Genomic DNA, 12,557 nt, shown 5'->3' with positions numbered 1-12,557 from the left:
CTTCCTCGTTTCGCGGGCGTTCCTTGGCCGCGGGAATAATTGCTACGCGCATATGTGATTATTCATATATTTATATATTCTATTATTTTTCATGATGATTGCAAAGTATAATGCATAGCAATCTGTAGTTTAAATTTCTAAAATGTATAGGGTGATATACATTAAGTTTAAGTGAGAATTTTAATTTTAGGCAATGTATAGCAATTTGTATTTTAAATTTATAAAATGTAGAGGGTATATGTATTTTAAATTTCGACACTCCAGAAGCATATATATTTTAATTTTCTCTTGTATTGTATGTGTTTTCTCTCTCTCTCTCTCTCTAAATCCAAGACGCTTAAGGCTGTTTCACATTCGAGATGCATAAAGTCTACAGATTTCAGAGAGGCGAATCGACGGGACAGATTCGTTATACGTCTCATGTAAACGCTTATCCCAAGGCGCACCTGTTACGCGCACGCCTCTGACTCGTCTAGCAATACCTTCGTTCATGTTTCAACCAAATAAGGCGAAGGGTGGAACAAGTATCCCACCATATCCCACACGTGAGTGTGGGTGCGTGTGCGTGCGTATATTGTGTGCATGTGTGCGCGCGTGTGTGTGTGTGGTATGTGGTGTGTGTGTACGGGAGGTGGTGTCGCGAGCTATCACACGTAGCACGTAGGCTTGCCGTGGACGTCGCGCGTCCTCACGTCACACACCGGATCCCCTCGCTCGGTTTCGCTGTTTAAATATCGCTGGGCGCGCAGAGTCACAGGGTGCACACCGGCGAGATGTCGTACGAAACGAGTAAGTCGCGGTGCGAGAAAAAAAGGCATCACGCGTATGTACCTTTCGCCGAATACCGTACCGATTTCGAAGCCGCGCGAGGTGGTGTTCCTCTCTCCTCTCGCGTTTTCCGGTTTGCTTATCGCGCCGGTCGGATCGCGAGGCGTCGCGACGCGCCGGGACGACGGAAGAAGGTTTCCTCCGCGATTTCCTTCGCGTCCCTCGCTGCTCCGCGCATTTATTTCTCATTTACTTCTCGCTCCTCTCGCCCGAATACGAAGCGGTTGTCACACATGTGCCGTGTGTGACACGATACGCCGGACGCACGGTTGATGTCAGTGTGCATATACAGGGTGCTCGGAAGTTATTGGCGTTCTCACTCTGAGGATTCGTTCTAGGCGGATTTGGAGTAGATGAGTGTTCCGTTAATGTCGAGATTGGGACACCTTCCTTCGCGAAATAAAAATATAGCATCCGGTGCAAAGGAATAATAAGTTTATTGCTTAATCTTGAACGATTTTTATTTTATCTTCAATTTTTGAATCTTTGTTATAAAGATTTTTTGTATTGAAAATAAAGGAAAGTTGATTCTCTAATTGAATTTTTGTGAAAAATAAAGTAAGAATGTGTCAAGACTTTTGATACACCCTGTACATATACATATACACGCTAGTCACAAGTAAAAAAAAAGATGATTCACAAATACTAAATCAAGGTTTAATTAGACCTTAGATAAGATTCACTCGACATTGTCCTCTTATCAGGTTGAAGTAAGATATAAAAATGGAAAAATATTTTGCAGTAGTTGATTATATATAATGTAGATATTAAATATATACACAAAAAGTTATTTAATAAAATAAAGAATTTTTTTTTTATTTTATTTATTAAAAGAAATGGTTGTAAAACGAAGGAGGGAAAGAGAAGAAAGACATTATTATTATATATTCAGGCTAATGTATATTACTTTTAAAATAACTTTTTTTTGCAAATTGTGTTATTAATGCGCTTATAAATTTCTTTTACATTATCACCTCTGGAACTATAGCACGATGGAGAATAAACTGTAGCTTGTTAGCGCTCAAAATAATTTGAAATATTAGCAGCTGGATCCGTGCCAATGTATCAAGGAAGAGTATTTTGGTTCCAGCACCTGGATGTATTATGCGTTGTTATGCGTGATATTTGATCTCTTCTGTGCTTGTATTATATGACAATATTTTCCCGATAAACTTGATCATTTTTACTCATTATTTAATATATTGCGAAAAATATCTAATATAAATAAATAATACAGCAAATAATATACACACAATTTTTATATATAATTCTTTATATATAAATAATATAGAATATAAAATAATAATTTGATGTTATTAAAATGACGATATTGACAAACTTTATCTATTGTGATTTTTAGAGAATCTGTAATTTAAATTACGTCTATAATATATATTAGTATGAGATAATGCTATTAATATTCAGATATTTGGATATTTAGAATATTAATTGACTGTCCAATTATTTGACGTATTATTTGAATATCCAGTATATATTTAAAGATGTTTCCAGATAATTTCCTACTGTTTCCTTATTTTACAATTTTTGGTTTTTTATATTATAGAATATATATTAGCTGCATTACCGAGAACCCAACGGGGACAACCTCTTGTACTGGGTGGCGATCCCAAAGGAAAGAACTTTTTATATACCAATGGTAACAGTGTCATCATTAGAAATATTGACGTGAGTTTCTATACTATGTTTACTATTATCCAATAAGGACATTCTAATTTGCGTCTCTCTGAACATTGCAGAATCCAGCAATCGCAGACGTTTATACAGAACATTCTTGCCCCGTGAATGTTGCCAAATATTCTCCTAGCGGTTTTTATATAGCTTCGGGAGGTATGTCGTATTTTATTTGTAATATTTATACATTACAAAGATCTTTAATTACTTGAAGATTGTATGTATACAACGCGGAAATTATCATAAAAATTATAAAAATACCGTAATAATAATATGGTGCGTGATATTTGTTACTCGTAATTTTTGATTATGCGTTATCACTTTTTTATCTAAAGCTTTGTGATACATAAGATGTTTCACAACAATCAAACTCGTTTTTCAACTTATTCCTTTCTATATTTAATCTTGATGTATGAAGAAACTAATGGAGGATTTTATTTCAGATCAGTCGGGTAAAGTACGTATTTGGGATACAGTTAATAAGGAGCATATATTAAAAAATGAATTTCACCCTATTGGTGGACCCATTAAAGACATCGCTTGGTCACCGGATAGTCAGCGCATGGTCGTGGTCGGAGAAGGAAGAGAAAGGTATATTTTGCTCAATAGAATGCTAAAGAAGATATGCCATTGAAGAGAAGGACCAAGATAGACCAAAGAAGTAATATTAACATGTTAATAATTGGTCTTTCGAGCAGATTTGGACACGTCTTTATGGCAGAAACAGGGACGTCGGTGGGCGAGATCTCTGGTCAAAGTAAATCTATCAACTCGTGCGACTTTAGACCGGCTAGACCATTCAGATTAATAACTGGAAGTGAAGATAATACTATCGGTATATTCGAAGGCCCTCCATTCAAATTCAAGTATGTATATCCACAAAACTCAACTCAGTCTATATTCCGTGTTAAGGAATTCTAATTTTTCACGTGACTCATTACATATTTTATCTTAGGATGACAAAGCAAGAGCATACTCGTTTTGTTCAAACCGTACGTTATTCGCCTGACGGAAATCTGTTTGCTTCCGGTGGATTCGACGGGAAAGTATTTATATATAATGGAACAACCTCTGATTTTGTTGGGGAAGTAGGATCCCCTGCACATCAAGGTGGAGTCTACGGAGTATGTATCTAACTTCGATGTAATGCAATGTGACATAAGAATATGACAAATTATTTATAATAAATGTAATCAAACAATGCATTTATATTTACAGGTTGCATGGAAGCCCGATGGTAAACAGTTATTAACTGCCTCCGGAGATAAAACTTGTAAGCTGTGGGACGTAGAAACACGTTCTTTAATTACCGAGTTCAACATGGGAACGACGGTCGACGATCAACAAGTTTGTAACTTGTATAATCAGTTTAAAAGATATACGGAGGCAATAAATCAAAATAATTCGTGTATTTTCAGGTGAGCTGTCTATGGCAAGGAAATCATTTATTATCCGTGTCACTTAGCGGCTTCATCAACTATCTTGACGTCGACAATCCTCAGAAGCCTATAAAGATAATAAAAGTAATCCTTCTATTGATCTCTTTCGAAGTTCGAATTGATGAACTGCTCTTAATATCTTTTTCAATATACCAATTTTGATTCAATATTCTCTCTTCAGGGCCATAATAAACCAATAACGGTTCTAACATTAAGTCCAGATAGAAGTACGATTTACACCGGTTCTCACGATGGCTACATCACCAATTGGAATGCGGAGACAGGGGAAAATGATCGCGTACAAGGGCACGGTCACGGTAATCAAATTAATGGGATGAAAGCCACAGGTAACTTGCTCTATACTGCCGGCATCGACGATACTTTAAGGTCAATCGATATTGCGACAAATGCGTACGCGGAGACCAGTGTGGTAAAATTGGATTCGCAACCACGAGGTCTGGATATATATAACGATATAGTTGTGGTGGCCTCAGTTCGACAGGTAGGTCAAATATTCACAAAGGTTCACATTCTCGATTTCACAGATTTATCTAACAAATCCTAACAAAATATTTAGCAAGCTTGAAATTAATTCAGTGTTGTAGACATAGAAAAAATATTTTTTTATGCTATTGCTAAATATATTCGAAAATGCGATAAGCATCTTTGTGGACACTTTGCACATGTAAATTTCGCATAACAACGATGTTATATTGATAATTGCGCTTTGCAGATCGCAGTTACACAGGATGGTAAAAAGCTGTCAAGTCTATCGATCAATTACGAACCATCGTGCGTGTCAATTAATCAAGAAACCGGAGACGTAGCTATTGGATCTACATCTGATAACAAAGTTTGTCTCTTATTTATATATTATACGAAAAATGTAAAAATTTGTTCATGCTATTATTAATCTTTGTACAATTTACACGTAGGTATATATTTACGAGTTTTCGGATACTACATTAACTCAAAAGACTGAACTAGAACACCTGGGTCCAGTTACGGATGCCTCATATAGTCCCGATAATAAATATTTAGTTGCCTGTGATGCAAACAGAAAAGTTATACTGTATGCCGTACCAGAATACAAGGTAATATACAATACTTTATATAAAGGACAATTTAAAATAATTTAGATTCAACTGTGCACAGCTAAAAATGTAGCTATAAGTTTTGTACGATTGTGTATTTGTGTGTTATATATATGCTATCAGTAATATTGTGATAGAAATACCATAAATATAGTAAGAATAGTAATAACACTCCAGACTCTTAACGTTTCCAAATAGATTCATATTTTTTGTTTTTAACGTCATAATTCAATATGGTTGTAATAAAAAGTCAATCGTAACAGATAATTCTACTTACGTAGAGAGAACCACTCTTATATTTCTTTACTAAATTTAATTGTGATGCACTATAATATGTTGGCAATATTTGCAATGTAGTAATTAAGCATAAAGTAATCATGCTTTTTTAAATGAATTAATCGCTATTAATGGCTTGTTATTGTGCTTATTGGATTAACACAGAGGGTGAGTAGCATATAAATGGAACTAAATATTTGTATACTCATACAAATATAGTTTAAAAAGAACATGATTTTAAAGACATAATCTAAAAGATATTGATTTAATTTTGCAGCTTGCGCATAATAGAGAATGGGGCTTCCACAATGCAAGAGTAAACTCTGTCGCGTGGTCTCCAAATTCTGACATGGTTGCGAGCGGTAGTCTTGACACGACTATCATCATCTGGAGTGTGACAAATCCAGCAAAACATACCATCATCAAAAGTAAGCGTAGCAAATTCCCATTTGTAAACGGATTGCAATTAACAAACATTCACGTGTTTTAGATGCTCATCCTCAGAGTCAAATAACGCGCTTGGTCTGGCTGGATGAGGAAACCTTAATCTCCGTCGGACAGGACTGCAATACTAAAATATGGCGTATAGAAAAGATATAATTAACTTTTGGAAGAATTTATTGCCACGTCTAAGGAAACTCAATTTTGGAGGCATTTTATTTATTTCGTAGTCTACGAATATTGTATATTATTTTTTAATACAATTCTTGATATATGATTAAAAAATTATATTGCAATCTCTTTTGCACCTTTTTTATCGACTTTATTAATAGAATAATTCACATCCCATATAACTAAAACCGCAGTTCTCGCGCTGCAGCTTCATTTTTGAACATATGTAGAGATATTGCCTTTGCACTAAGAATCACACGACTTATCTAATTTGTTTTTATTAAAACGATGTAACAATAACAAGAAAGCGATAACAATTCGAACATTAAAGGTCTTCAGGAACATGATCACACTTTACTTTGTACACTTAACGAAGATGTTATGACTTGTCTTATCATTAATCAGTCCAGTGCTGCTTTTAAAAATTCAACTATGTTCGTAATCTATCATTCATAGGTAGGCATGTTCATTCTATGAACTTTGTCGCTAAATTATTCTCTAATTCAACATATCTAGAACAACGCTCTATTATTTTTAATATTTTAAATACATTTAACAAAATATCTTTTTGTCTCAATCTCTTTTTCTTTCTCTTTTCGTAATTTAACGAAAATTTTAAATTTTTAATAGAAAGGTATCCTAGCGAGGGTTAAAATGTCTATATAGATTATAGACACATAAATGTCTATATCGAATAGTAGTGACTTTATCATCATATTATTGATGATTTTGACGTATTATACCGTGGACGTTTTTGAGAAGAAGCTACCGGGTGCCTGTAGGACACGTGTTTCCTAAGTGCGTCTCGCGATCGCGATACATGCGAACACGATGTGCAGCTGTACGAGCTATTGCTATGCGTCTCCATGTGTACTCGCAAGTTGTACTGATTACTCAATTGTTTACCACAGATAAGACAAGTGACACTGGATTTGTTGTAAGTCTGGGAAGTTCTATTGGGTGCAGACGCCGTAAGCAACTTGAAACTCGCGTCCCACACGGCTGGCGGTGGTTTTACATCTTCTATAGGGGTAACTTGATCCTCCACGATCGACGCTGCCTCGTCCGCTATATTCTCTGAGTAGCCTCTATCGATATACTTATTAGCAGATGCGTTAACAGGAACAGACGTTTTCTCCCTTTGGTTTAGCTTCGCATTTATGGAGTAATATGGCTTCGTCTTAACGCAATACGGTATACTTTCTTGATCGTTGCTAGGCTCGTAATCCTCTAAGTTATCCATTACTTTAGGCAAGGGTACTGATACCGATTCTGATGATCCAGTAGCCGTTATATTGTCTTTCGACTCCGTCTTTATTATCTCTTCGTTCGATAGTCTTTCCTGAGGATGCACTACTGACGATTGCACATACAAGCCGTTATCCTGTCTCGAATTTTTCTGAAATAAAAAGACATGCATAATCATGTAAATTACATTAAATAATTATATTTTTTCCACTAAAAACACCATTAAAGACAATTATTTTAGAAAAAAAAAAAACGATCTAAAAGTGTATTAACTATGCGGCGTCATACTCTTTATTGCCTATGCATTTATATTAAAAGTATGTTAGGTTTTACAATAATATTAAGTAAAATATATCATACTATTATAAAGATTTATACAAGAATGCGAATTGCTTTTGATAATTGCAGCAAACGTATTCTCTAACTTTTGTCAGAGTACGGTATTGATGACATACAACGATGAATGTATCCTTCAAAATTCAAGAAAACAAGCTAAAACATATTCTATATATATTATACAACAGGTTATGCATTGCACGTTAATGATCTATTTAAAATCGATATTAGGATATATTACTTAAGGATATTTAGCATGATAATTTTTAAAACAATTAATAAATTTTGTTCTTTCAGTTTATATTAATACTTCTACAAATATATATTTGTTAAACAATAATAAGTATTCCTAACAAAATATCTAATTTTATATAAAAAATATTTAGTCAAGAGTTATTATTACTAAATTCTAACTGTTTAGCACATAAAAATCCAAGATCGTTGACTATATCTGAAATCTATTTACAAAACTTCTTTATTTTTAGGTTTTTATGCGTTTCATTTTTTCTTTTTTTTTTCCTTTAGCTAATAACGTCTTTAAAATTTGACAAATTAGTGCTAAACGTTTGTTATCATCACACTTGACTAAACTGTTAAGCATTATTGTACTGCGAAAAAAAAAACACATAAGTGTTGTATAAAATCGCCGTTCTAACTTCGGTAATATATAGTTTTAGTAATTTAGAGATTCATGGAAGAAGCTATTTTAGATATACCTGTAAAGTCATTCTATGGGGTAAGGTTCCATGGGATGCATCCACTTGCATTTAGTTGCAACACACACAACGATCTTGATCTCGTGGATATCGTTTTTATTCATTATCGTTCCTTCGATGCATGTACGAACATAATATGTGTAGCGGTATAATTCCTTCGTGAAGTACTTCTTGAGGAACGACAGTGAATGTGTTTAAGTAACCTGAACAAAACAACACGATCAGGATAATATAAAAAGATTAAGTGAGGAACAAGCAAACATGAATTTTTACTTCGTTCTCCGTTCTGCTGAATAAATACGAAAGAAATTGATTAATCTACGACCTTTGTAAAAGTATATTTGCGACAGTATTGCGGCAATTCTGTAATTCTTTTAGGTACATTGGTATCAGACATGCATGTTACCAGGATAGCATTTACAATAATATATATAATATACTGTAGTACATAGAATTTATATCACGATTTACAGATAAGACGAATTCTATTTAATAGATTTGCTTACAACTCTAATAAATGCTTACAACACATACTGCTATCGCATATTAGATTATATCTTTAATATGCAATGTGTTATAGTTTAGAAAAATTGGAAAATAATATATTGAGTATATTGACATATTCCATTAAGAAGCAATATTATTTATGAGCTATTGAGTATATAGATACTATTAATTAAATATTACAATGCATAAACAGTTGTATATCAATGTTAATGAAAAAAAGGGAGAAAGAATGTGAAAGGAAAATGCATTGTTGTTTAATATGGTGCAACTTATTAATAAAAAAAAAAAGATTGCATAAATTTCGCACGGCTATATATTACATACTGGCTATATTGCTGAACGTATCAACAATACAGTTATTTTATGCACATTTGCAACAGACATATTTGTGAAAGATAAAATGTTTAATATCTATCTGTAAGGAATAGTAAGAACTATTAAGAGGAATCATATTTTTATGTAACGGCGCTTAAGAAACACATGCTTTGTTATAAGCAATCAAAAATTTTTGTTTGAGAACAAGCGTATTAAAATGATTAAATATTATTCATGCTAATTACCTTAAGTACTAAAAAGAAACACGCCAGTAATATAATAAGAAAATTGCGGTTTTTATTTCTGAATTATAGCGTAGTATAATCATTATATATTTATCAATATTATCTACTTCTTATGCATAATTAGCGAGCCTGCAAGTATACTCGACCTGACCTAATAATAATAATGAAAATCATATTTCCATGATTTGTATGTCTCAAATACACAAATCATTACTATCTCATTTTGGAAATTAATACAAAAAATAAAAATTGGTACACAATATGCAACTAGAATAAATAATTATGTCATTACTTTAGATATTATTATTTGTTTCACAATTAGGTATAAAGGCAAAGAATTAGATGTACAATAATTTTCATAAACTGTTTTATATGACGCCAGAAGTGCTGATATAAAAAAATAAATTACAGGCAAAAAATGAAGAGGTACAATACATTCAGAGAAAACACAATATAAATACAGAGAGTATTATATAATTCTTTTTTTACACAATATAAACTTTTTTAATACTTCAAAATGGCTCCTATATTTTTTAACGTTACTTAACAACACAAGAAACACTTACCCCAGCCATATCAGCTAATCCACAAATGTGCAATGTGTCAGCCATAGCTAAAAGTGCAGGTAATTGCTCTTGATAAATATTCACTTCTCCATTATACATAAACTTGACCAGAGCGCACAGATTTGCATATTCCATGCCTGGTAGCACAATGACCGGATGTTGCAAGGAGTTCAAGTCCTAAAAATTCATTCGTAAAGTTCTCATCTGATTCTCAGTAGAAGTTTAAGCTACGATTTGATCACGATACATATTTGTGATACAATATTGACTTGAAATAATTTAGAAAAACATAACGTTTAACTTATTTAAGCGATAAAATTAACAATCCTGAATATTTCCATTCTTGCACTGTTAGATGTTTCTACTTGTAAAAAAAAGAAGCACAGAAGTAACGAAAATAATATAAATATTTAATATTAATATACGATAGTATTTAGAGTTCATTGAAAATGTATAAGAAATTCATACGTCTGTTATATCGTTAACAGATCGATATGTTATTCGTTTGCATAACATAATCGAGAGACACTTTTTATTTATATATACCTTAAAGAGTTCTTTAAAATAATAACTACAAGCCGAGAGTATGATTCTGTGAGCATGAATGTGTCTACCCCCGGCGCTGAGCGTAACGTCTGTCAGGTGACCTCCATCCAGCAACTTTGGAAGCGAGCTCAAGAGAGTATTTTGAAAATTATGCCATCGCAAACAGAACTGTTGACCTTCCATATTGCTACCTGCTGTAGGAAGAAAAGGATTCTATTAAAATTCCGCGTTTCACAAGGGAGGAAAGTTGATCCAGGATTGAGTCTTAATGACTGCATAAGAGAGAAAAGAAAAACAGAACAGAGTGCCAGCTCACAGCAAAATATATGCAACTGAGCTTTAAGAGACATGTAATTTTCACGGTTGTACAAAATTGTTCTTTCGCGGAGGCGGCATCGCGGTGAAGGATACCTCGTCACACGATATTCAGTTCGATATCAGTCTGTACTTATTCACACGCGCCCAACGACATTAAACGTCGCCCGCGTAATCAAGGCAAACGTAACAATTCGACCCTCTCGTCGTACGGGGTGAAAGGTTAAAACGTTACGAGAGCCGCGAAATTGCAGGGTGCGAAAGGGGATTCTCCGCTCGATTCGCGAGAGAATGGGAAATCTGAATCTACGTCGCGGGATCGCGAGATCGCGACGTAAGGGAGGTGGCGCCAGGCCGAGAGACACCGAGGGACACAATACTATTTATTTAATCAGGCTCTGGGCAGGTTCCAGCCAAATCTATTATTGTACTCAGGTATGGCTGGAGGAAAAGAACGGCCGTTCGCGACGTCCCCGCGATCCGCGACGATAGCCTCGGCAGCGCCGATCCGGGGACGTCGTTATGTCGATCCGCGTCGGAAGATCGGCGGGAGGACCGAGAGCCCGCGTCCGTCGTGCCTTACCTCGTGAAAAATCGCTCGTCCGCCGCAAAACGACCGTTCCCAGCGCGACACTGCTCCACTTCACTTCACTGCTCCACTGCTCCTCTCTCATCTGGCGAGCGCCATAATCGCGATTGGCGCGGACCGCGCGGCAATGCGGGCAATGAGAGAAGCACGCTGAGCGTGTGACCGACAAAGCGGTTCCAGCCATCTGTCGACGTCGCCTGGAAACGAATTCACCGCCGTTTGACGCTTTTTTCGACCATTTCTTGAAGGCAGGCTAACTTTGAAATTTTGCCAATGGACTAAATTTATTTATTGGCCGCAGGGGGAAGTGATCCGCGCAGTTCCTTGGGCTTAACGTACCTACGGCAATACCGAGTTCCCAACACCGCGGACATACACGAACAAATATACATACATTCATACATTTACACAGTTTTGAGTTCAAAGTTATAAGAGTTTATGAGTTTTATTACGTGGTTAACTTCTGTTTGGGACGCTTTTATTGAGGCGTCCATGTTGATTTGGTCGAAGTCCCCAGTAAAACAGGAACGTCACATCCACGTCGAATCACGTAATTTCGTCGAATTCACGTCGAATCCACGTAGCAATAACGTGGATCCACGTACTGTTTTACTGGGGGTGTCTTTTGTTTTGATGTGATGCAATTTAGATTTCGGTTTTGCTACTACGACCACATGGGTACCCCCACGGTCTTTTCTTTATTTGAATAAAAAAAAAAAAAAAAAATTTATTTATTGAAATTTATTTCCAATGGACTAATAATCACTAATCAACGATTAATAAGTTAATCGGAGCTTGGTAGAAGTGGCCTTTAGAGTTAACGAGTTAGATCACCTAAAATTCGCGCGCAAATAACAAAGAAAAATCATTAAAAAATAACTGTTCTTTTACAAAAAGTAAAATTATGATTAGATTATATATACAATAGTCTAAATACGTATAATTTTATATATAATTATATTTTACAATTATTACATTTACATTATATGGGTAATTTTTCTCATTTTCTCAAACTTCACTCTCTTTGTGAAAAAAAATTTTCCTTTTAATTATTTTTTAATTTTTATTATTTTTCATGTATATGCAAATAGAGATATATTATACAAAAGAGAAAAAAATATATATGGACATGTTTTATATATAATTTATATATTGAAAATTTTTTCCCCCGAGTAATAAAAATTCACCATCCCTAATCCTTTTTTCTCGTATGTTAAACGATAAAAAAGAATT

At 34.6% G+C, this 12,557-nt stretch overlaps 2 protein-coding genes across 3 annotated transcripts; one reads left to right on the top strand and one right to left on the bottom strand.

The window, feature by feature from the left end:
• The first annotated feature begins 630 nt into the window (after positions 1-630).
• On the top strand, positions 631-6,058 carry LOC112465146 (actin-interacting protein 1). Of its 2 annotated transcripts, XM_025032554.1 has the most exons (14): positions 631-789; positions 2,393-2,514; positions 2,586-2,676; positions 2,964-3,111; positions 3,219-3,386; positions 3,476-3,644; positions 3,739-3,867; positions 3,939-4,043; positions 4,141-4,461; positions 4,693-4,812; positions 4,895-5,053; positions 5,495-5,497; positions 5,607-5,757; positions 5,820-6,058. In XM_025032554.1, exons 1-14 carry the CDS (start codon positions 774-776, stop codon positions 5,927-5,929), a joined length of 1,812 nt encoding a protein of 603 aa, XP_024888322.1. In that variant the 5' UTR covers positions 631-773; the 3' UTR covers positions 5,930-6,058. The 2 variants fall into 2 exon arrangements, with proteins under 2 accessions (XP_024888322.1, XP_024888323.1); XM_025032555.1 differs by lacking the exon at positions 5,495-5,497 and having other exon boundaries at positions 632-789.
• Positions 6,059-6,203: 145 nt separating this feature from the next.
• LOC112465147 (protein abrupt-like) lies at positions 6,204-11,523 on the bottom strand. The gene is made up of 4 exons (XM_025032556.1): positions 11,319-11,523; positions 10,421-10,614; positions 9,875-10,051; positions 6,204-7,340 (listed from the first exon to the last, which is right to left on the bottom strand). The coding sequence occupies exons 1-4, from the start codon at positions 11,506-11,508 to the stop codon at positions 6,654-6,656; spliced, it is 1,248 nt and encodes a 415-aa protein (XP_024888324.1). The 5' UTR covers positions 11,509-11,523; the 3' UTR covers positions 6,204-6,653.
• Positions 11,524-12,557: the final 1,034 nt, after the last annotated feature.

The sequence above is a fragment of the Temnothorax curvispinosus genome, unplaced genomic scaffold (genome assembly GCF_003070985.1).
Source record: "Temnothorax curvispinosus isolate PA1 unplaced genomic scaffold, ASM307098v1 QBEX01014930.1, whole genome shotgun sequence".
NCBI classification, from domain to species: domain Eukaryota; kingdom Metazoa; phylum Arthropoda; class Insecta; order Hymenoptera; family Formicidae; genus Temnothorax; species Temnothorax curvispinosus.
The sequence above is the reverse complement of the archived record's forward strand: the minus strand, read 5'-3'. Positions and strand labels throughout refer to the sequence as shown.